Source organism: Acomys russatus, chromosome 14, assembly GCF_903995435.1.
Source record: "Acomys russatus chromosome 14, mAcoRus1.1, whole genome shotgun sequence".
Classification (NCBI taxonomy): Eukaryota; Metazoa; Chordata; class Mammalia; order Rodentia; family Muridae; genus Acomys; species Acomys russatus.
The window spans coordinates 59,145,023-59,168,394 of NC_067150.1; the positions used below are offsets into that span (position 1 = coordinate 59,145,023).

Here is a 23,372-nt window from a genome sequence, read left to right on the forward strand (position 1 = left end):
TATTTATGGTAATGATGCCATTATAATGACAATGAGATTGTTGTTATCTGGTTGAGAGACTGAAAAGATAGGTTGGATTTTGTTTTAACACATTCGTCTCTTCATAGCAAAAGTCTTATATTAGTAATTGTTTTTCTTTTCTTTTTTTAATATCAGAGTCTTAGAAAAACATTTATATTTTAATGGTGAGAAAGCATACCCTTGCATTATTGTGAGGTGTTATTATTTTTTGTTATTTATTTATTTTTATGGTGTTTTGCATACATGTCTGTCTGTGTACCATGTGTATGCCTAGAGCCCTTGGAGGCCAGAAGAGGACCTGGGAGTCTTTAGAACTGGTATTACAGATGCTCGTGAGGTACCATACAGGTGCTAGGAATCAAGCCCATGTCCTTTTTTTTTTTTTTTTTTTTGAGACAGGGTTTCTCTGTGTGGCCTTGGCTGTCTTGGACTTGCTTTGTAGACTAGGCTGGCCTCAAACTTACAGAGATCTGCCTGCCTCTGCCTCCCCTGAAAGCTGGGATTACAGGCATGTGTCACTGCACCCAGCTGCAATAAATGCTTTTAACTGCTGAGCTACCTTTCCAGGTCCAGGGTTGGTTTTTATTAAAAAGTAAATATTTGCAATTCTTTCCCCCTGTGCTCCACTTTAGTGCCACATGGCTACACAGAAGTGGGCAGTGTCCCGGTGGCCAGGCCTGGCCGGCAATTGTATAATGTGCGGAACCCCAGTGCCAGCCGTTCTGATTCCGTGTTAGTGCAGATTGACGCAACTGAAGGGAATAAGGTCATCACTCTGCGCTCGCCTCTGCAGGTAATGCTGTAAGGTAGCGTGTGTCCCTGTGGGTGTGCCAGGCTGAGTTCAGCCATTTAGCTGAACTTGGGATGTGCGGTAAAACTTGCAGAGAGCAGCTCTGATTATTCAGAAATAAGTGGCGAAGTGAAGTGTCTTCTGTTGCTACCCCGCTCTGTTAGTATGTTTTATTCTAAATGGCTTGAAATGCAGATTTATTTATTTATTTGTTTGTTTATTTGTTTATTTATTCCAGTTTTATTGTCCATAAACCCATAAGCACTTATTACATTCCTTTAGAGATTTGACCATCTAAACCTTATGTTCCTTAGGGATTTCGAACTGAGACCCTGTAGTTATGGGTGACTGTCAAGTGGGACAACCTCCCGTTCTCTTAATGTATTATTGCTGTGTTTGAGGTGTTTGGAGTGACCTACTCTCATGTAAAAAGAGAAAGGCATTTTAATCTATGTAAGAACACTCCCCCTCCTGCTTGTATGGATTTACTGAACCTTCTAGTCTCTCCAGCATTGGCTACAGACTTCAGTGTGTGTCTGTGCAGAGAACATTCCTCCACACCTAACTCAGGTGTATGGACTGGAACTCATCTACACTGGACCCTGTCACCTCTTAGGTCACTGTTAGTTCCCCACACACCACAGGGTGGTCAGGGAAAGAGGCCCACGGCTCTGCTCACTTGTCACATGCTGTGTTAATGGGGGGCTGTAAGGAGAAAATATGGCTGTGGTCTTTAGGAATGACATGTCCTTAGTGGCAGCATAACAAACGCATGTGCTGTGTGGATGACGTGGCAGCACTGGCTCAGAACTGTCACTTAAACATTAAGTTTAATGTTTATAATTAGCACTCAGGTACTTAACTATTGTTCTTAGTCAGTGGGAATGCCTTCCAATATTTAGTTGAAGCTTTTTAGATCTAAAATAAATGTGTGCTGCTAATGTTATTTTTATTATAATTTATTCAGATTACATCCCAGTTGTTATCCCCTCACTTGTATCTTCCCATTCTCACCCTCCCTCCCTCTTTCGCCCTATTCCCTTCCCCTAGACCTCTCTCAGAAGGGGACCTCCTTCCCCGCTCATGTGACCACAGCCTGTCAGCCTGCTTCCCCTTCTGTGGGTCTCCCCACCAAGGGGAAGTGGTCAAATAGGGGGAACCAGAGTTCATGTCAGAGTCAGTCCCCGCTCTCCCCACAACAGTGGAGAATGTGCTGTCCATTGGCTATATCTGAACAGGGGTCTAGGTTCACTGTGTGCATGGTCCCTGGTTGGTGCATCAGTTTATCCAGGCCCCCTGGGCCCAGATCCGCCAGCCTTGATGGTCCCCTTGTGGGGCTCCTGAACCCTAATGCTTTTTTTTTTAAACGTGTATATCATTAAAAAAATTGTGTATCCATTCCAACAGATTAAAAACCACTTCTCAATAGCATTTGTCATCTACAAATGTGTCAAGAACGTCAAGCTGTTGGAGCGCATTGGAATAGCCAGACCGGAGGAAGAGTTCCACGTGCCGTTGGATTCCTATAGGTGTGCACAGCTGCGCTTGTGCTTAGCTTCCAGATGGGCTGGTGGTCAGCAGAGCTGGGGTGGGTGGGCAGTGCTGCGGAGGACACGAGGGCCTTTCAGGGTCTGGGAAGGGTGCTGGGGGCAAGTGTGCACTGTTAGCATAGGGTGTGTGGACAGACCGCAGTGGAGGCTGCTAGCTTGTACAGCTAATGTGGGTTGTTGATTATATAAATGAACACGTGTTATAAGAGAAAATAAACTCGTGTCTTCTTGGTTTTATGTATTGGATCTCTGTTTTAGGGAGAGCAGCCTCACATTGTGGTTGTCCTTACACAGCCATTTTAGGACACACAAGAGCTCCTGCTTTTGATCAGAAATATGTATGTTATCACTGAATTTACAATATAATATCTCCCTCTGATATTTGATACTTTGCAATTTTCTAAGATTGTGTATTTTATTAGCTTATCTTTATAGTCAAAATGAAAATACCTCAAGATGTCCTTCCTCTGTGGGGCACAGTCTGAGCTTTCTCAGCAGTGGTTTCTGCATTTGTAAGACTGTCAGTGCCCACCCTATAGCGTCATCATGAAGAGGCTGAGGTGTTTTTCCTCACCTTCTGTCGAAACCCTCCGTAGGTGCCAGCTGTTCATCCAGCCGGCCGGCAGCTTAGAGCAGCAGTACACACAGTCCACCACGTACATTTCCTGGAAGGAGGAGCTTCACCGGAGCAGGGAGGTCAGGTGCATGCTGCAGTGTCCTGCAGTAGAAGTCAACTTCCTGCCGCTCATCGTGAACTCTGTTGCCCTGCCTGATGAGCTGAGCTACATCGGTGCGCACGGCGAAGACTGGGACCCGGCCTATGTTATTCATCTTCATCCTCCTCTCACCTTGCGGAACCTTCTGCCATATCCACTAAGATTCTTACTTGAGGTCCGTGTCTTAAAGTTTTTTTTTATTATTCTTATTAATTGCTATCATTGTACAAAGTAAACTCTCGTCCTGTTCCATGGTTTTGAAGTTGGTGTTTCTAAGATGGGTTTGCTCTGGCTAACTAGCATAGCATTGACAGTTAGGCCGTGTACTGTGTGCTCCTGTGTTTTTGCACACTTCGGTCCTCACAGTGGCCTCTGTGGTGGCTGCAGCCCTCTTGGCCCTTTTGGCTGAGTTGTGGAGGGATCAAGTGTCTGAGCCAATGTCCTGTTGCTGGACGGCAGTAAAGCTGGGGTTTAAACCTTGGCAGTTCAGCTTTCTAATTCCTGCCACTTTTCTTTACCGTGCCTATCATAAATTAAAAACCTTAGCCATCTTTTCATTATGTTGTCTTATTACCCAAAGGAGAGAAAAATACAAACAGGGAAATATGTCATCCTGATATATGCCTTAAAGTTTACACCGAAAATAGAATTCACTATCTGCTATGTGGGCACATGGGGTGTTTTAAATATAATTACGTCTGCACATTATAAATATGATTAAATTTGCTGTGATGGTTTAAAATTCAGCAGCCCTAGCAAGTGGTTGGATTCCTTTTCTTTATCAAACAATGATACATTCATGAGTTATAGGGACAAAAGTTAATTGAAGGAACCAAATAGCCTGTGTATAGAAGAAGACGGTGAGGAAGCCGGTGCCTATTGCTGCAGTGAGGAAGCCGGTGCCTATTGCTGCAGTGAGGAAGCCGGTGTCTATTGCTGCAGTGAGGAAGCCGGTGCCTATTGCTGCAGTGAGGAAGCCGGTGTCTATTGCTGCAGTGAGGAAGCCGGTGTCTATTGCTGGCAGTGAGGAAGCCGGTGTCTATTGCTGGCAGTGAGGAAGCCGGTGCCTATTGCTGCAGTGAGGAAGCTGGTGTCTATTGCTGCAGTGAGGAAGCCGGTGCCTATTGCTGCAGTGAGGAAGCCGGTGTCTATTGCTGGCAGTGAGGAAGCCGGTGTCTATTACTGACAGTGAGGAAGCCGGTGTCTATTGCTGGCAGTGAGGAAGCCGGTGTCTATTGCTGCAGTGAGGAAGCCGGTGTCTATTGCTGCAGTGAGGAAGCCGGTGCTTATTGCTGCAGTGAGGAAGCCGGTGTCTATTGCTGCAGTGAGGAAGCCGGTGCCTATTGCTGCAGTGAGGAAGCCGGTGTCTATTGCTGCAGTGAGGAAGCCGGTGCCTATTGCTGCAGTGAGGAAGCCGGTGTCTATTGCTGCAGTGAGGAAGCCGGTGTCTATTGCTGCAGTGAGGAAGCCGGTGTCTATTGCTGGCATTCATATGAAGGTTTAGCTTGTTTCCAAGTGTGTATGTGTACATGAGTGAGCGCAGTGTCCAAGGAGTCAAGAAGAAGGTCTGATTTCCTGGAGTTGAGAGGAACAGGTGGTTGTAAGCCACCGGATGTGGATGCTGGGAGCTGAACTCAGGTCTTCTACAAGCCTGGTATCGCTGAGCCGCCTCTCCAGCCCTCGTGCTCATTTCGAAAGCAGTTTGCCTTGCTCAGCAGGACATTTCTGGTTCTGCACAGATAGTGGCCGCGAGCCATGGTATGAAAATGGCGAGGAAGACACTGATGTCGGTTGGCTAAGTGGCTCATTTTATAATCCAGCTCTAACAGGGTCCCAGATCTAGTCTTTGGTTCTTGGCATAGACACAGATTTTTCTCAAAACTTAGGATGGGTTGCCTGCAGCCTAGCACGAAGACACTCCCACGGCGGCTGTGAGAGAGTTTCTTTCTTTTGGAGTACTTGGTGCTTGCTGGGATTTCCAACATGTAACCGTGGCTAGACTTGGCGTTCGGCCTTCCTTGGTAGGCTGTTTAAATACAGGTTTTGTCATTAAAGAAGTATGCTCCATGAACTTGTGCTGTGTGGTTGCTCTTAGGGAGCTGCAGAAACCCATGAGCTCGCAGAAGGCAGCGCCGCCGACGTCCTCCACTCACGACTCTGCGGCGAGATCATGGAGCTGGTCCTGGTGAAGTACCTGGGCAAGAACTGGAGTGGACACTTCCGTGTTTCCGACACACTTCCCGAGTTCTTCCTCGTGTGCTTTTCCTCTGACACCGCGGAAGTGATGACAGTTGACTTGTCAGTACACGTCAGGCGGATTGGCTGCCAGATGGAGCTGTCTGTCTTTAGTCCCTATTGGCTAATCAACAAAACTTCTCGGGTCCTTCAGTACCGCTCCGAGGAGATTCATGTTAAACACCCAGCTGATTTCAGGGACATCATCTTATTCTCTTTCAAGAAAAAGAACATTTTTAGTAAAAATAAGGTATGCTCTGGCAAGCTAAGACAGGAAAGCTGCTGAATCTAAGGATTTGGGAATCTAAAAGCATGCTTGGCTGTGTGTGTGCAGCACCCTTGGTGTACATTAGGTCAGAGGAGACTTGCAGATTTCTCACAGCAGCGGTCAGCTGAAGCAGGGCTCCTGACTAGCTTTATTTTATACACTGCCCAAAGCTGGTGCAGTGTGTGAAAGCGCACAGCAGTTGAGTTGGCCTGTGTCAGTTGGGCCTCCCGGCGCTTCCTAAGCTAGAGAAGCAGCCCAGTGTCCAAGCGTGGTCAGTAGCAGCCCTCAGCTTTCACGTATGCTGTACCCTCTACCCTGACTGCTGCTCCCTCCAGTTCTGTCTGTCCCTCTCTGACTTCTCTGCTCCTCAGCCCTAAGCAGTGCTCCTTGCAATGTGGTGACTTCTCTGCTGCTCAGCCTTAGGCAGTGCTCTTTGCAATGTGGTGGCTTCTCTGCTGCTTAGCCTTAGGCAGTGCTCTTTGCAATGTGGTGGCTTCTCTGCTGCTTAGCCCTAGGCAGTGCTCATCGCAATGATGTGGTGAAGGTTTTCTGTTGGCAGTGACTCTACATACCCCAATCACAGTGCCTGCAGACATGGCTCTCGGGCGCCAGTTATAGTCACCTGGATGGCTTTAGAGTTGTTTCCCGAGTCCTGCCTCTGGGTTTACTTGAACGTGTCTGGGCAGAGCCTGGCTGGCTGTAACAGAGTCGCAGGTGATGCTGCTGTCTGGGGACAGCTCTTTACAGTTTGGATCAACACATGGCTTTGGAATTGCCTCTGTGTGTGACTTCAGGTTGATCTCATGTTTTTTATGATCCTGCTGGTCGGGTAGGAGTGAGCTACTGCAGGGGCGCAGGGAAGTCTCTCCTTCAAGACTCCATGTAGATCCCAGAGCTGGAACACTCGCCATCTTTCTACCCTGTGTGTGGTGTCATGATTATTAGAACATGCTTCCTTTGCCTGCGTTGAGTTCAGTGCTACTGACAAGGGCAGCATGTCCCACGGTCTGGTCTTCCACAGTGTCTGTCCTTCAGCACCTGCTGAAGGGTGGGAAGATTGTCTTCTGTTTCCTAAAACTTTTGAGAACTTTTTATCTTGTCATAAATCGAGCATCAGTAAATATTTAGTATTATGATTCTTTTGAAAAAACAACATGAAAAACATGCTTAAATTTGTTAATTTCAACTAAGTAATCATGTTTATTGACAAATTTACACTCATTGCTGAGGTGATTGGGAAGGTCAGAGCTATATTTCAAGCCCTTGGTTCCCTAGAACCATTCAGTTTGGCTGTGACTGTATTTTTCTGTGTCTCAAGATACTGGAGAAATTTCCAGAAGTCTAGCAATTTCTGTATGAAGTGAAGTTAGTATTATCTTTTAGGTTTCCTACATGATGTTATGTGTTCTCTGGTACAGGTACAGTTAAAAATTTCAACTAGTGGCTGGTCCAGTGGCTTCTCGTTGGACACCGTGGGAAGCTATGGGTGTGTGAAGTGCCCTGCCACCAACATGGAGTACCTGGTGAGCGTGTCTGCCTTCGTGGCCTTGTCTTCACTTCCTTTCCCACACTTTAGTAGACAAGCCGGCTCCGACAGTGAGCAGAAATCTCAAACCAAATTATTCTGTGGCTATGATTTCTATGATTACTGTATCAAAGCAGAAGTTGAATTTGCCAAAATTTGACCAGGGGGTTAAATCCTTTGGAGTGGGCAACTTATTTCATAGTGAAGATACACTAGACTCTTTATTTCATATACCCTGCCAATTATGCATTAAATCTTAAGTTTGACTGCTTTGAAATTTTGAATAAGCGGATGCCATGTGACCCATTTACTTACTGCTCCAGAACTCTTAATTTTATTGGTAACAGACAAAGCAATAAAATTTGAGCCTACTAACCATAGAGCAATTAACAGGTGGATTATTAATAAGTAAAAAAAAAAAAATCTAGACAGTAAATCTGTCATTGCAGATTTGGGCTGGTGATCTGTGTTCTGCAGTTACTTTCTGGCAAAGCTTATGAAATAAACCAGATTTTTTTTTTTTTTTTTGACAGCGATAGAATACAGCTTTTATTAGTTACTGTATTTAAGAATTCCTTCTTTAGCTGTTGTAAGTTACGTGTGTATGACTGAATAAGGAGCAGGAGGGCGGTCTCGTGTGCTTCCTTCAGGTTGGGGTCAGCATCAAAATGAGCAGTTTCAACCTCTCGCGGATAGTCACGCTGACTCCCTTCTGCACGGTTGCAAACAAGTCCTCTTTAGAGCTAGAAGTCGGAGAGATTGCCTCTGATGGCTCCATACCAACCAACAAATGGCACTATGTCGCTTCCTCAGAGGTAAGCCTCCCCAAAACATGACTGACTCCTAAAATGTATAGATAAACAGAGACATGTAAATATATATATGTTAAGTGTGACGGTGGCTTCGAGAGATCTTTATTTCACCCTGTTTGAAAATTATCAGTAATATTTCCTAGTAGCCCAGCTAGATGGCTGGCAGTCAGTCACTAGTTCTTCCCATATGACTAAAATTGATCCGTGTACTATGGAAAGTACAGAGACCCGGTGCTGTGTACAAATGCTTGACTTGTCTCTTTGATGTGAGTTTGCTGCAGTAGCATATTAACCCAGAAATGGGATTTACTGTAGTGTTACCACATTTTGTGTTATATGAAAAATTGAGAGTCCCCTTTTATAGATAGAGAGACAGAAGCTCTGTTATGTTTTGATTAAGATTTTAGCAGCTGCTCCTGGGGTCTGGACTGCAGTCTGCTGTGTGGTAGCCTCTTCCATGGCTGCTTCTGGCTTTCTCTTGTGTGTAGAGAAAGTGTCCTGTGAAAAATTCTTTGTGCATCAGTGAAGTGAATTTTGCAAGACACAAAAGCAAAGGCAATGAAGAGTATGGATTTTAAGTATTCAGGATATGGAAGCATTCTTCTTTTATTGTTTTTGTTTTGTTTTTTGTTTTTTGTTTTTGTTTTTGTTTGAGATAGGGTTTCTCTGTGTAGCCTTGGCTGTCTTGGACTCGCTTTGTAGACCAGGTTGGCCTCGAATTCACAGAGATCTGCCTGTCTCTGCCTCCCCTAGTGCTGGGGTTACAGATGTGCACCACTGCACCTGGCATGGAGGAATTCTTAATCAATACATTCTTGAGGTTTTTATAATGGAATTGCTACAACTACATACAGACTAATAGGCTGGATATTTAGGTCGATAGTGTTTTGTTTTGAGCAGCTCTTGCTGTGTAACCCGCGCCGGCCTTAAAGCTTGGCATCCTCCCGCTTCAGTGTCTGAGTTGCCACCACACCCAGCTTGTCAGTGTTTTTACTATGACGTGTAGACGACATTTAAACAATTTTGATGATGGTTGACTCAAATCAGATTTAGACTTGAAAACTTTATTACCCAGTGTGTTTAGTGAGTCCGTGTCCTATGTCACAGCACAGTTTTAAAACTGATATTATACTTAATGTTTTCAGTGCATTCCATTTTGGCCTGAAAATTTGTCTGGCAAACTTTGTGTGAGAGTGGTGGGCTGTGAAGGGTCTTCCAGGCCGTTCTTTTACGACCGACAAGACAATGGCACATTACTGAGCTTAGAGGAGCTGGTAAGTCTTCATGTTGTAAACACCGTGTCTTTAACTTTTGAAAGTTGCTTGAACGTATTTCTCTAAGCTGTGCTGTAGAGGTCTGGCAATTACTTGTAGGGCTCCTGTGTGCCTGTTTAATGCCAATGTATGTTTGTAAGAACCAGAGCCAGTAAGAGCTCAGGAAGTGAGCAGTGCATTTGTACAGCTGCTTGAATGTGTCATGGTTCCTTGTGTAACCGAGATTCAGCCAGCAAACCGAATATATTCTCCCCCTGAAACAGGATGGTGGAGGGATCTTGGTGGATATAAACACTGCTGAGCACTCAACTGTCATAACCTTCTCTGATTACCACGAGGGATCTGCGCCTGCCCTGATAATGAACCACACACCGTGGGACGTCCTCACCTATAAACAGAGGTATGGGGGAAGGTGCTGTTTGAACCCCAGCTTTGCGTTCATTGATCCACTGTCCCTTCTGGGAAACGTTGGCGTGCCACACCCATCATGTCTTCAGACTTTACAGTGGTGGGGAGGGGCGTGTGGTGGGGAGGGGCGTGTGGTGGGGAGGGGCGTGAGGTGGGGAGGGGCGTGTGGTGGGGAGGGGCGTGTGGTGGGGAGGGGCGGGTGGTGGGGAGGGGCGTGTGGTGGGGAGGGGCGTGAGGTGGGGAGGGGCGTGTGGTGGGGAGGGGCGTTGGTGGGGAGGGGGTGTGTGGGAGGGGCGTGTGATGGGAGGGGCGTGTGGAGGGGAGTGGGGGGTGTGATGGGGCGGGGTGGGAGGGGCGTGTGGTGGGGGGAGGGCTGAGGTGGGGAGGGGGTGGTGTGGTGTGGTGGGTTGTGGTGGTGCCTATTCCTTATTCCTTCTTCAGCCACACTTACGTACTCCTCACACATGAATTGGGACAAACAGACGCTATTCAAAGATCCCCATCAGCTCAAATGGGTCTTTTTACCAAATGGCTTGATAGCAGACATAAGGGGAAAAAACCTTTGGGCTTTGGGTCTTTGTAAATTTCAGACTGAGGACAAAGGCCTGTGAAGTTATCCCTCCCTCTGTAACCTGGTGATGGTGAGTGAGCCTCGCTGTAAATGCACCTCTGAAGTCTGTCTGCGCAGGCTTCAGAACTGCCAGGCATGGAATGTGTCAGTACGCTTGTTTTGGGGGCTGAACTGTATGCTATTAGCTGAGCCAGTCCGTGAGGCCTTTGTGGGTTCTCAAGGCCAGAGCATACTGATCTTCCCTCTGTCGATGGTTTCAGTGGGTCCCAGGAGGAGCTAGTGCTGCTGCCAAGAGAAACTCGACTCTTTGCCTGGGCGGACCCCACTGGCACCAGGAAACTCACTTGGAGCTATGCAGCGAATGTTGGGGAGCACGACCTCCTAAAGGTACCTTTTGACAGAGAAGCAACACCTCCCAGGAACAAAAGTGAAGTGATACGTTTTAAGAAAGTTGCTTTTGTGCTTTATGTTGCAAATAATTGCTATTGGCTGTTTTTCTGGTTACTGTGACAAAGCGGCAGGCATCCTTAGTGAGGGAGCACTGGTTCAGGCCTCTGTGGTCTGTGGAGGTGCAGCTATCCAGGCAGGGAAGGTGAAGGAGCTGAGGTGAGGGGACAGAGACAGGTGACTGCTGGCACGCAGCTGGCTTTCTCCTTCTCGCGTAGGCTAGGACTGCAGCTCCTGGAAGGGCGCTGTCTGCACTTGGGTGTATTTACTCACCTCTGTTATTAGAAATTCTGCCATAGACACATCCAGAGATTTGTCCCCAAGGTGGCTCTCGACCCTGTCAAGTTGACAGTATAAACAATCACAGGCACATCAACTTGACACGCAAGCTTTTGCTTTTTATACTAGCCTTCCATCCCTTGACCCCATCCTGTGACCACTGAGTAAGGCAGAGTGCAGTCAGTCCACCCTCAGGAGTGCCTCTCGTGTTTAACGGTCCCGACACTGTTCAGAAATGTAAACACGGTCTCCTCCGAGACTGCGAGCCCCTGGAAAGTCATGAAGAAGTTACATGTTTCCAACATACAGTGACACAGAGTAAGTATTTTTAGTCTACAGGAAAGGGATGAGGGTGAAACATGGAGTAATCACATGCAAACACAGGGAGCCCAGCAGGGAGAACGTGGAACCCTGCGGTCCCATCTCCAGCACCTGGGGCTTGTGTGGGACTCACCTGAGGCCCACAGGGCTGGGCAGCCCTGCTCCGCCAGCTCTGCTGCCTGCAAGAGACACAGTCCCCTCCATACCTAAAGGTTCTGTCACAGATGCCCAGTGGTCCCAGCTTCTCAAACATCCCGAGATTTCCACTGTAACTTAGGTTCCTCCCCACCCCCACCCCACCCCCCAACAGCTTCTTATGACCTCTTAGGGGCCTCCTGGCAGAAACTGCTCTCCAGTTAACCATCTTACAGTACTAGGGCCAGTAAAGCAAGCTCACGATCCTACTCGGTGCCCCACCAACACTAGCTTGGACCTCACATTGAGGCACTACAGTCAGTGATAGGAAAACTACCGATGGTTTTGTGTGTGTGTGTGTGTGTGTGTGTGTGTGTGTGTGTGTGTGTGTGTGTTGTGGGCATGTGTGCATATATGTTCACATGGGTCTTGGAACATGATGAGTATGTGAGCGCACGTACTAACCCATGTAGAACCTCAAAACTGATTTCTGGTGTCTTTCTGAATCATTTCCTACTTTAGCAAGGCAGGATCTCTCAATGTGGCTCGTCGAAGTAGCCAGCTTGCCCTAGAATCCTCTGCCCCCCAAGTACTGGGATTATAGGTGACCACTCTCTCCACCCAGCTTTAGGGTGGGTGCTACCGCTCCACACTTTAGATTTTGCTCTGAGAGCTCTGCTTTGCCCACTCAGCGTAGCCCTACACCTGGTGGGTGTTACTGTTGTTTCCTGTAAGTGCTGGCTTCCTGTCAGCTTGATGCCTGGACTCTATCTCAGAGGAGCTCTTTGGAAGCTTTCCTGACCCTCCCCAGTTACAATAGTCAGGTTAGGTGTGAAAAATGCATACAGGTTTAACTCAGAGCCTTCTTTCTCCAGGACGAGTGTGGGCAGTTTCCGTACAACGCGAACGTCCAGATCCACTGGGTGTCCTTCCTGGATGGGCGCCAGAGGGTTCTGCTCTTCACAGATGACGTCGCTATTGTTACCAAAGCCCTCCAGGCAGAAGAGATGGAGCAGGCTGACCGTGAAGTCACCCTGTCGCTCCACAGCCTCGGGCTCTCTCTGGTTAACAACGAAAACAAGCAAGAAGTCTCATACATTGGAATCACCAGGTATGCACAAAGGGAGACAAGAGGCAGGAGTCTTTAAAAGGCTCTAAGTCTGTAGCACCCAGTTAGTGGGTATAAAACAGATGCCTGTAACCAAGTAGACATGTTTACTGAGTAACTGTTGGGACAGCCAGCTGAGAGGCTCAGCTGAGAGGCCCAGCGACGCAAAGGAACTCAGAGACCTTCTGCACCCTCACTGTACTCAGGTCAGTTGGCAGGGAAGAGAGTCAGTCAGTCTGTCCATTCTTTTTTTCCATCCTCCCTCCCTCCTTCCTTCCTTCTTTCCATTTTTATTCCAAAAAATGAGTTACAAAAACATTGAGGAAAAACTGAAAATAGTATCTGCATCTGCAGTGCAAATAATTAATTTTTGCAGTGGAATTTGGGGAAAGTAGTATGCCTTGGGAGAAGCCACTAGGTGAACACACACACACACACACACACACACACACACACACACACACGGGGAATATACACACACACACACACGGGGAATACACACATACACACACACGGGGAATATACACACACACACACACACACACTAGGGGAATACACACACATACATACACACACACACACACACACACTAGGGGAATACACACACACACATACACACACACACTAGGGGAATACACACACACACTAGGGGAATACACACATACACATACACACACATACACTAGGGGAATACACACACACACACACACACACACACACACACACACACACACACACCCTGTCGCATGTGCTGTGGAGTTCAATGGCACTGAGATGGATTGTTGAGGGCTAACAGTTTACAGACAACAGCATGCTGTGGAGCACATTTCGGAGCCCAGCATCAAAGGTAGCATTGCAGGGACTCTGGAGTGGAGCCAGGCCCTTGTGGCAGAGTCTGGGTCCTTTGTTATGGATCTCTGAGGAAAGGGGACAGGTTTCCCATGTGAACAGCAGCTAAATTCTCTGATGCCCCAGCAGGCAGCCAGGTCGCAAAGGGAATGTGTGGGCACTAGCAGCTATAGGTAGCTCCTTGAAATGTCAGAGCCTTGGAAACTCACTTCCCTGAAGTGGGAAATGTAGCTGGAAGTTTGTTACCCAGAGATTCACTGTGCCTGCCAGCCTGTGAGAGGGGCGAGGCCAAGCTCCTGCGCCTGAGCAGCAGTTCATGGCTCTGGGTTCTAAGTCCCTTAAGGTTACTTACTTAGAGCTCTTGCTGCCAGTCCTTTTCTCTGGTTCCGTTTCTACCGAGAAAACACTTGAAGAGTTACCTTGTCTCCTAATCACAGTGAGTCTGCTGAAAGACTTATTTGGAAGACAGTTTCCCACAACGAAACCATCTATTTAGATGCCCCTAAACATGAGGAAGTTTCCCCAGGTTTCTTGATTTTTCTCAGGAAGAGCTGATGGATTTATGTAACACATAGGTAACATTATCACTGACTAGTAGCAGTAAGCCAAGTAAATTAAAATTTATGGATTCATATTTAGTTTCTGAACGGTACTCTTTAATACACCTCAGCACATCTAAACTGCTGCCTGTTTATGCGTATCTTTTGGTTTCAAATGAATGTTTTTAATACTGAAAAGATGGGAAAGCCCCGAATAATAGTTCATAAGAAGTGAAATTGTATGAGAGTCACAGCATGTGGCCCGTGAGTGGTTTTGGGAGCATTGTTTATCATCTTCTATGTGTGGCTGCGTTCTCACTGTTGTTCTGTGCACGAAAATCACAGTGGATCCTGTTTTGCTATATTCTTATATATTTATTCTTACTACTGGATGCCCATCATGTGAAAACAGGAAGAATGTCTCTCTTTTAGGGCATAGCCCTAAAAAAAAAAAAAAGAGCATTATTTTTGACAAAGTATTAATTCATTGCATAATGCCATTATGCCCGTGCCAGAAGAATGCCGAATGCACCGACACTTCCAAACTAAACATGTTTGCAGGTGAACAGTGGCTGGAAGAATTAGAAAGTTTTAATACAAAACATCTCACCACAGTCCAAGTCTTCTTAAAGATGAACTTGAAGGAGGCCACAGTCAAAGCCAGCTTCTGGGGGGACTCACTTGTCAAGTCAAGCAAGGAAAGCCTTCTGTAGTCAGTCATGGGCCAGTTGGGACCGTCTGAAGCAACTGAAGACATGCACGCAGAGATGGTAAATTCTTTGCGGCGATTAGCATCTCGGTGAGGACAGACGTACAAGGAGGACAGAACAGCATCAGTCAGTGCAACCAGCCAGTGTCGCCGAAGGCTCCTGGGCTCTAAGGAGTCAGCTGGTAATCCTTTGCACCCAGTCACTGCAGGGCTTAAAATGGCTGGTGAGAATATTTTCTTTTTTTTAAAAAATTAGATATTTAAAAAAATTTTACATATACATTTATATTATTATACACACACATATATATATACAATAAACCTACAGCAAGAAGAACCATGAGACAATCAGGAATTATATAAATGTTACATTCTTAGTGTTTTGGCTATTTGTATTTGGCAGCCTTGAAGAAAACGTATTTCCTATCTTGGTGCATCTAAAATTCTGAATGTAAATCAATATCTATCACATACTGTCATTATCAACTTAAAACATCTATCTAGACCTAAAGACATCGTAACCCCTAAACAACTAAGCTTAATTGTAAAACTAAACTATCTGGTCTTCAACCCCATCAGAGACTTGAGAAGGAATAAAATTAATTACCTGAGTATACAGGGGATGCAGGTTAGCAGCTTCTCAAATTGGAAGATGACAGAGACAGTTAGCTACGTGAGCAGTCACCCAAAACCTTTTATAACTTTGGAGCATCATCTTCAGCCTTCTGGCCCAATATATCTGACAGACATATTTGTAAGGCAGGAACTAGTGAGGACTTTGCTTACCCTGTCTTGGCAGAGTTTGGCTGTTGACTCTGCCTGCATCCAAGCTTGCCCATTTTTAGGCAGAATTCTGTCTGTGGCAGAAACGAGGACATTTTGCCCAGTGGCTGTTTTGCCTTATATGAAGCCATCTCCATAAGGAGGTTCTTTGATGCTCATCATCTTCTTTGATGTAGGCTGGGTATTGCCAGGAGTTAACCTCTCTCATTGTCAATGAATATTTAAAATAGTAAAAACATTTTTAAATGCCATATTCTATATGTCTCTGAGGTTTTTGAAGACCTTATCAAACTATTTTACCTATCTTTCTGTAGAATCATGTCCATCTTTGCACCTAAGATGTATATTCTTATGGTAAAAATAGATTAGTAATTGATATGACTGTGATTTGATCAATTAACTTGTATGGCTTCTTTATCCTAAACAGCCTGCGATACCCCTTTCAAGGTATTGGAAGTGAGCCTTGTATTGAGTTTATGGACACAACGCCTCATATTAGAGTAGAAAGGAATATATATAGTGTGTGTGAAGAATAATCTTAAATTTGAATTCTATACCATTGTATCTAAAATTAAATTAATTTTGCATCTATAAACAGAATTCTATACCAGTGAATTAAAAATAACCTTGTGAGTGACAATTAAGGCATTAAGTTGAGGAGTAGATTCACTAATCTACCTTTTGTTCTATCTTCCCTACATCCTTCTATATTCTCCTTCTTTCTTTTCAACCCTTATCTCCAAGCCTAAGAATGGAAGAAAAGGAAAAGAGAGACATCCCTGAGTCCAACCTTGTTTTCTCTCTAAATAATTCTCTATAGCTCAAGAAAGCAACCAAAAAACCTACCTCTGCCCTCCCCCCCCCTGAGGGAAACGGGGCATTATTCTCTTAAGGTTCCTTCCGGTTGATTTGGGAGAATATTTTCAAAGAGGGGAAAAATGAATTCTGTGTGACTGAGCTTAAGTCTAAAGTATATTGCAACTGGGAACAGAGTCCTAGTTGGACAGGTGTGTAAAACATCCACACCCTCTGGTCTTTGTGTTGCGTGTCAGCAGAGACTTGGTGGGAAATCCATGAGTCGGCTGTGTGTTGTCAAACTCAGTGGTTTACCGCCATCCATTTTGTAACGTTTTATGGCAGCAGAAGTTCATTGTCACACAGCAGTTGCATGGCTTAGCCATGGAAGCCTCTCACTGGACTCTAAATTCTGAGCCAAGATCTTTCTGAAGGAAAGGAGTTACCCTCACGCAGTGCTCCTGTGAGTTTGAAATCCCTGTATTTGAAAAGTCATATTTTTATCATAAGCTTTCATTTGTAGCAACATTATTTTTCTGACCTTGATATATATGCAAAGTAAATGTTTACATTACAAAATCTATCTGTCCAATTGAGGAACTTCCTTGTAATCTGATTATTTGCAATGTATTATTAGGCTAAAAAGCAAGTATCAACACAAGAATTGATTAGAACTTTGTAAACCCCATACAGGTAATAAATAAAATAAAAATAAGACAGCTGCAGTGTTCTCTTAGGCTGATGGCAGTACTTGGTGGTAACTACCTGTAGAAGTTATACTATTCTTGCCATAAATCAGCACATATGTGGGGCTGGAGAGATGGGTCAGAGGTCAAGAATACTTACTGCTCTTGTAGAGAACCCGCAGCGGAGTCCCGCAGTGGAGCGCCTCACAAAAGCCTCTAACTCCCGCTCCAGCGGACCTGATGCCCTCTTGCAGCCTCCATGCACACACAGGGCACACGCTCGTACAGTCACATAAATAAACAATAAGTCTTCATTTTAAAAAATCCACTTGAACAGTTGAGCATTTGCACTTGATTTTGATAATCAGGAACAATAATTATGTAAAATGTTGACATTTCTAAAATTTTTTTTACAGATTTATGTTTTTTAAAAAGTGTGTTTAGTTTTTCTATATTGTAAATATCATCGGTTAAAATTTTTATGGAAGTTTTTTTTTTCTTTCTTTGACATCATCCATGTGCAATCTCTGTTGTCCTGTACAAAAATAAACAGAAACAGTCATTTGCTTGATTGATGCTGGTGTGTTGCCATGAAAAATAATTCCCACTCATCTTTCCCTCCATGCGTCTTAGCAGCAGGAGAAATTTGCTTTTTGGAAAGAATGTCTTGTATCGAAGAACATCGCTGGTATCAGTGTAACTTCCCACGAATTTAATAGCCAGGCAAATACGAAACTCAGCCAGTCCCATGAAAATATATACTTTACAGTTTTATTTCCTTTGTGGATTATTAGCTCAGGTGTTGTTTGGGAGATGAAGCCGAAGCGCAAGTGGAAGCCGTTCAGCCAGAAGCAGATAATGTTGCTGGAGCAGTCCTACCAGAAGCACCTTGCTTCAGAAGGCCGTGGCTGGGTTAAGCTGGACGGCAATTTTGAGGTATACCAAGTGTTGTCTTGTGGTTTGTGGTTTGTGGTTTTACATTTCATGGGTCCTGAGGTCCAGGTGGTGGCATACTACAACTGAGTAAGACTTTAATGTCCTGTATATAGAAGCTAACTTAATACTTACTTAAGACGTAGCTACAGAACTGTTTAACTTTGGCTTTCTTCTCTGTGTTTATTGGTTGTTCTTGCTGATGAGTTCCATGGAGCTTGCTTTCAGTAAGATTGTGGAGACATAATGACTGTTAAACATCTTCTCACACTGATGAATACAGATTGTGACATATTTAATGGGTGAAAAACATACCTAAACTTTGCTCTGTTATTCCACCCAGTGTGAGTGATTGTTGGATGTGGGTAAGCACCCACAAATAAAGGTGTGCACTGCATAGGTTGCACATCTCTGCTGCAAGAAGACCCCAGAAGCTTCTGCATTTCTGGACTGCTCGGCTGCATGCCTGGGCTTTGCCTGTTCTTGTGTTTGCCTCCTGAGGGCAGATTTTGTACAAACCCAGTCACGCGCCCGTCTTACACCCACTGGTGTTTGTGGGTGGGATGAACATATTTATACAGTTATGTCATACAAAAACAAGCCCAACCTCAGCATTACACTGTTTTGCCTAAGAACGGCCTGGAATTGGGCTGGGGAGATAGCTCAGCAGTTAGTCACTGTCAGCCCTGGCAGGGGCCTGAGATTTGGTTTCCATCAATTTCAATTCCAGGGATTTGGTGCCCTCTTCTGGCTGTCACAGGCACTTCATGCGGTGGCTGGCAAAAACACTCATGCACATAACATAATAAGGTGGCTCACGCCTTTAATCCCAGCAGAGGCAGAGGTGGGCGGATCGCTGTGAGTTTGAGGCCAGCCTGGTCTACAAAGCGAGTCCAGGACAGCCAAGGCTAGCACAGAGAGACCCCGTCTCAAAAAACAAAAAACAAAAAACAAACAAAAAATAAAATAAATAAAACCTTCAAAAATGAATTTACTATTAATTTTCTATATGGCATTTTAAGTAAAGTTTCTATAATTTAGGCCATTCCGAATTCTAGCTTTCTAATACATTTTAGAAAGGCAATGCTTCTGCTTCCTAGGCCGTAGCTGCAGTTGACCCGAAGAGCCCTTCTGGCTGGGCTAGTGGCTAGTGTGTGTAATGTCAGAACTTGGGAGGCAGTGGGTTTAAGAAAAGCCTAGGCTCAGAGTGAGGGCCAGCCTCAAAGGAGGACAGAGGGAACAAAGCAAGCTGCCGTGGTGAGACAGAGAGGTGACCATGCTGTGTTCATGCAGCAGCATGCTTATGTGCCATGAAATGGTTGCTGGGTGACAATCATAAAATTGCTTTTGTCTCTTACAGGTCAATTTTGACAAGGTGCCGATGGAAATGCGGCTTCCTCTCCGGTGCCCTATTAAACGGGACTTCTTATCAGGGATCCAGGTTGAATTTAAGCAGTCTCCTCACCAGAGATGCTTAAGGGCCCGGTTATACTGGCTCCAGGTAACGTCGGTGCTTTCAGCTGAATAGTTCTCTGTGACCACTTAGGAAAGCATGGAAGTGAGACCTAATTTATTCTTAGAAAGCTGGGATTTGTGTTAAATTGTCTTATGGGGTTCTGGGATGTAGCTTGGAAAAAGTAGGGATAGTGTGCATGAGGCCCTCGGTGCGGGCTTCAGCAGTCAAGTTGTAAAAGTAAATTGTTGCTGTTGTTGCTGTTGTTGCTGTGTGTGTGGATTCAGCCGCTCACCATCCCAGTCCAGAGTACTGCTTGCTCTTGAGACTGTCAGGCTGACCACTGGCCTGCCAATGTGTTTTTGTATATCAAGGTGTCATGTTGTTCTTAATGTGCCTTTCAGTTTGATAGCCCCGACTAACATTTTTCTTTGTCATTCTTCATGTCCAAGAGCAGGGCTTTATAGGACTGTGTTTGGGGGTGATTGCTTGCTAGTCCTCCCTCCCCTCCCTCTCCTCTTCTCCCTCCACCTCCACCAAGTTTTATTTAGGCTACTTCTTGCTCTTTGCACTTTTTCTAATTTAATATGCACTCGCTACTTTCATTTTATTTGAGCCCACAGGGTCAGCATCTCACATGCCAAAGATCAGGCATCTCCTGCCCAAGGTCACTGCAGAGATGAGGCTTTTCAGTCATTCTTTTAAAGGAGGACCTCGCCTCACTGGGACACATAGTGTTTTTCATAGGGCAAAGCTGCCAGTGTCGCCTCCTGTGCGTGCAGATGCCTTTGACTTAGTCTAACCTGGTCCAATGTGTGTACTTCCAGGTTGATAATCAGTTGCCTGGCACAATGTTCCCAGTTGCATTTCATCCGGTGGCGCCTCCCAAATCCATTGCTTTGGACTCAGGTAAAAAAAAAGAAAAGAAAAGAAAAGAAAGAAACCTCAGCATGCTCTTCATAAAAACTTTAGAAGATAGCAGCTTAGCTAGTGGAGAGGTTGACTTTGTTCTTATGTTGTGTTTCTTTTAGAGCCCAAGCCTTTCATCGACGTGAGTGTAATTACAAGGTTCAATGAATACAGCAAAGTCTTACAGTTCAAGTGAGTAGAGTTCTACTGTCCGACTCCAGGAGAAAAGGGTTGAGTTTTGAAAATCACTTTTGTTGTCTTTCTGTTTGCTTGAGAGTGGCTTCTGCACAGAAATTCTTTTCCCAATAATTATATTGATCTACTATGGGATGGTGAACTGTTTAGTACTTAAACGTATTTTAAAGTAATTTGCCTGCATTTCAAAATTAAGAATTACTTTAGCCATCTCCAGTCCCAAGTAGAATATAAAGCTCACAGATTTGTGAGCTGTGTTCTTTAAAGCAGGTACCCCGAACTTTAAAAGTCAGCTGATATGTGCTACGTCTTCTAATTTATCATCTCGCCCGTGACATGGGGCTTTGGGTGGTCCGTGCTAATGCAGCAGTATTACTCACTTGAGGCTTTCCCTGTAATGGGTAAGTCTCAGCCTAAGGTGACGTTAATCTTATTAGCATAATGTTAAGACACACAGAAGTAAGAATTTACTGTAGCTTTGGGGTAGGAAAAATACCCAGTTATGACCATGTTTAAATTTTTTTTTTTTTTTTGAGACAAGGTCTCACTAAGTAGCCCTGGCTGTCCTCAAACTCACAGAGATCCCCCTCCCTTGACTTGAGTGCTAGGTTCTGACATGTGCACTGCTACCCCAGCTGAAAACACACACACACACACACACACACACACACACACACACACGTTTTAAATAAATATATATGTTTATTTTCCCCACAGATATTTTATGGTTCTTATCCAGGAAATGGCCTTAAAAGTTGATCAGGGGTTCCTTGGAGCAGTTATTGCACTATTCAGCCCAGCAAGTGACCCTGAGGCCGAAAGAAAACGGGTAACATTGTTTATTTTCTAAGCCAAACACTTTTAAAAATTATTTTTGAGCTAATCTTGTAGTGAGAAAAAAATATTTAATTTTTTTCAGACTAAGTTAATCCAACAAGACATTGACGCTTTCAACACAGAGCTAATGGAGTCGTCAGGGACTGATATGTCGGCCCTGAGTTTCTTGGAACACTTCCATATTTCTCCTGTTAAGGTTTGTTATTAGAAGGCAGAGTGCGGTTGCCTCAGAGCATGTGAAGGGTCTGTATACCAGTGCAGCTTCATTTGTTACATTAGGCATTTGGTGGGGGTTTCATGTGACTGATGGTGACAATTAAGATACTCGTCTGTGACATATGTAATTCCCGAGGATGAGCCGCCGGAGCGTGTTCTCCAGTGTTGAGCTAATAACCCCTGTGCTCAGGGAAGAAGCTGACAGCCGTGTTTCTTAATTAAGTGTAGAGTGCTCACCAGTGTTTAATGTCCGGGCTGTACTTTGTAGCAGCCGCCACTGTCTAAACAGAGCAGCAATGGGCACCCTCACCGCGCATCAGCGTGCAGAAGTGGGTGCTATGCTGTTGACGGGGCGCCTTTGCTTCTTCCCGAGTGTGACTGTAGCTAAGGGAGTGGAAAATTGAATTCCTTTCACTTCCCTGATTTGGCACTTTGTGAGTGCGTTTCCCTTCCCCCTTCTGTTGTCTTTTTAGCTCATATAGGGAAGGATGGGTCCTTAGTAAACACACAAGTGCAGTGGACTGGAGTGCGCTGTACGGCATAATGGGCAAACTGACAATTAAGTGGCGCCTTACAACACTGATGATCCTCTGGGTTCTCGGAAATTAGCCACAGCACCACAGACTTGGTCATGTTCACCAGTTTGTTCAGCTAACAGGGTATATAAAACAGAATTGCTATCCTAAACTGTTGTAATGGTTTGGAGAAGTCAGGCATTTCCATATGCTGAGTTTAAAATTGCTTTCAGTAATAGGTTGTATACAGTTTCGTCCTAATCAACAAGCGAAGATGAGTGCTATTATTGGGACCGATGTTTTCAGAATTCGTTATTGTTCATTGTGGTCGTAAACGATTCGCCTTAATAGATAGAGGTAGACGCTTAGCCATTAATTTGCCTGGTGGGCTGTTGCTGTGTCAGTTGGCGTGGTTTACTCTTAAATGGTGATTCCATTTTTCAGCCGGTTCTGGTCTTTTCTGTCGGGACCCAGAGGCGTTTATTCACTCTAGGAATGGAACTTTAATCTTAGATCAGATAATCTGTATTTTATGGAAAGACAAGCAGGTATCAGATGTGCAGGCACCAGGTCTGTTCTGGAGTGTGTAAGCAGGGCCTGGGAGGCTTTCCCAGGGCGGCTGTGGTGGTGCTGGACCACCTGGCCCCTGTGTCTGCACATTTGTTTGGGCTCCTCACGTTTTGAATGCTATTTTTCTTTCAGTTGCATTTGAGTCTGTCTTTGGGCTCCGGAGGTGAGGAGTCAGGCAAAGAGAAACAGGAAATGATTGCTATTCAGTCTGTGAACCTGCTGTTGAAAAGCATCGGTGCCACTCTGACTGATGTGGATGACCTCATATTCAAGTAAGACCCTTGTTCAAGTGCATGCTGGGAACCACTCCTGCCTGAGGCGCTTCAGGATCTTGGTTCTCTCCACTAGGGCAGTGTTAGCTTAGAGAATGGGTGCGTCTTCCTGCCTGTGACTTGAGAGTGGTCTATCTAGTTATACTCAGGGCTTGAGGAAAACAACTTATCTCTTTGCTTGTAAATATTTAATAAAAATGGAATTATTCTGATGTGTATGTTATGAATTGATTGTGCTTTACTTCTGAGTTCTATTTAAAAACATGTAGCAGGGGAGTGAGATTCCTATGGTGAGAGCCTCTTTCTGCACTCATGAGGAGGCTGTGTGTACGTGGCAGCTGCATCTGTACTCCATGGCCATCTGCTGACCTGAACGTTCCACACGGGGATTGAAATAAGCGGTTACCTGAGAGAAAAGGCCATTTTAGATTATTCCCATCTCACATGTGTGCTAAGTTTCAGAGAAAATAAGGAGAAAAATATAAAACTCAAACTGAAAGACTTGACAAAGTTAAGGGCTAGGGAGAGAGCTTAGCTGGGGAAGTGCTTGAAGGCCAAGTTCGGTCCCCAGAACTACACACAGTCCAGGTGTGGTGGTGTGGTGTGCATTTGCAGTCACATGCTGGGGCTGTGGAGCCAGGTGGGCCCCTG

At 45.1% G+C, this 23,372-nt stretch overlaps 1 protein-coding gene across 1 annotated transcript in view; it reads left to right on the forward strand.

Moving 5' to 3' along the window:
• The window catches only part of Vps13c (vacuolar protein sorting 13 homolog C), a 162,396-nt gene that overhangs the window by 114,913 nt on the left and 24,111 nt on the right, over window positions 1-23,372 (forward strand). Inside the window, exons 58-74 of the mRNA XM_051156733.1 lie at window positions 654-814; window positions 2,219-2,340; window positions 2,958-3,252; window positions 5,173-5,562; window positions 6,999-7,103; window positions 7,756-7,920; window positions 9,063-9,191; window positions 9,455-9,591; window positions 10,431-10,557; window positions 12,228-12,463; window positions 17,616-17,757; window positions 19,115-19,255; window positions 20,035-20,116; window positions 20,239-20,308; window positions 21,029-21,140; window positions 21,231-21,344; window positions 22,582-22,721. Coding sequence (XP_051012690.1) covers window positions 654-814; window positions 2,219-2,340; window positions 2,958-3,252; window positions 5,173-5,562; window positions 6,999-7,103; window positions 7,756-7,920; window positions 9,063-9,191; window positions 9,455-9,591; window positions 10,431-10,557; window positions 12,228-12,463; window positions 17,616-17,757; window positions 19,115-19,255; window positions 20,035-20,116; window positions 20,239-20,308; window positions 21,029-21,140; window positions 21,231-21,344; window positions 22,582-22,721 — 2,668 coding nt within the window. The remainder of the gene's footprint in view (window positions 1-653; window positions 815-2,218; window positions 2,341-2,957; window positions 3,253-5,172; window positions 5,563-6,998; window positions 7,104-7,755; window positions 7,921-9,062; window positions 9,192-9,454; window positions 9,592-10,430; window positions 10,558-12,227; window positions 12,464-17,615; window positions 17,758-19,114; window positions 19,256-20,034; window positions 20,117-20,238; window positions 20,309-21,028; window positions 21,141-21,230; window positions 21,345-22,581; window positions 22,722-23,372) is intronic.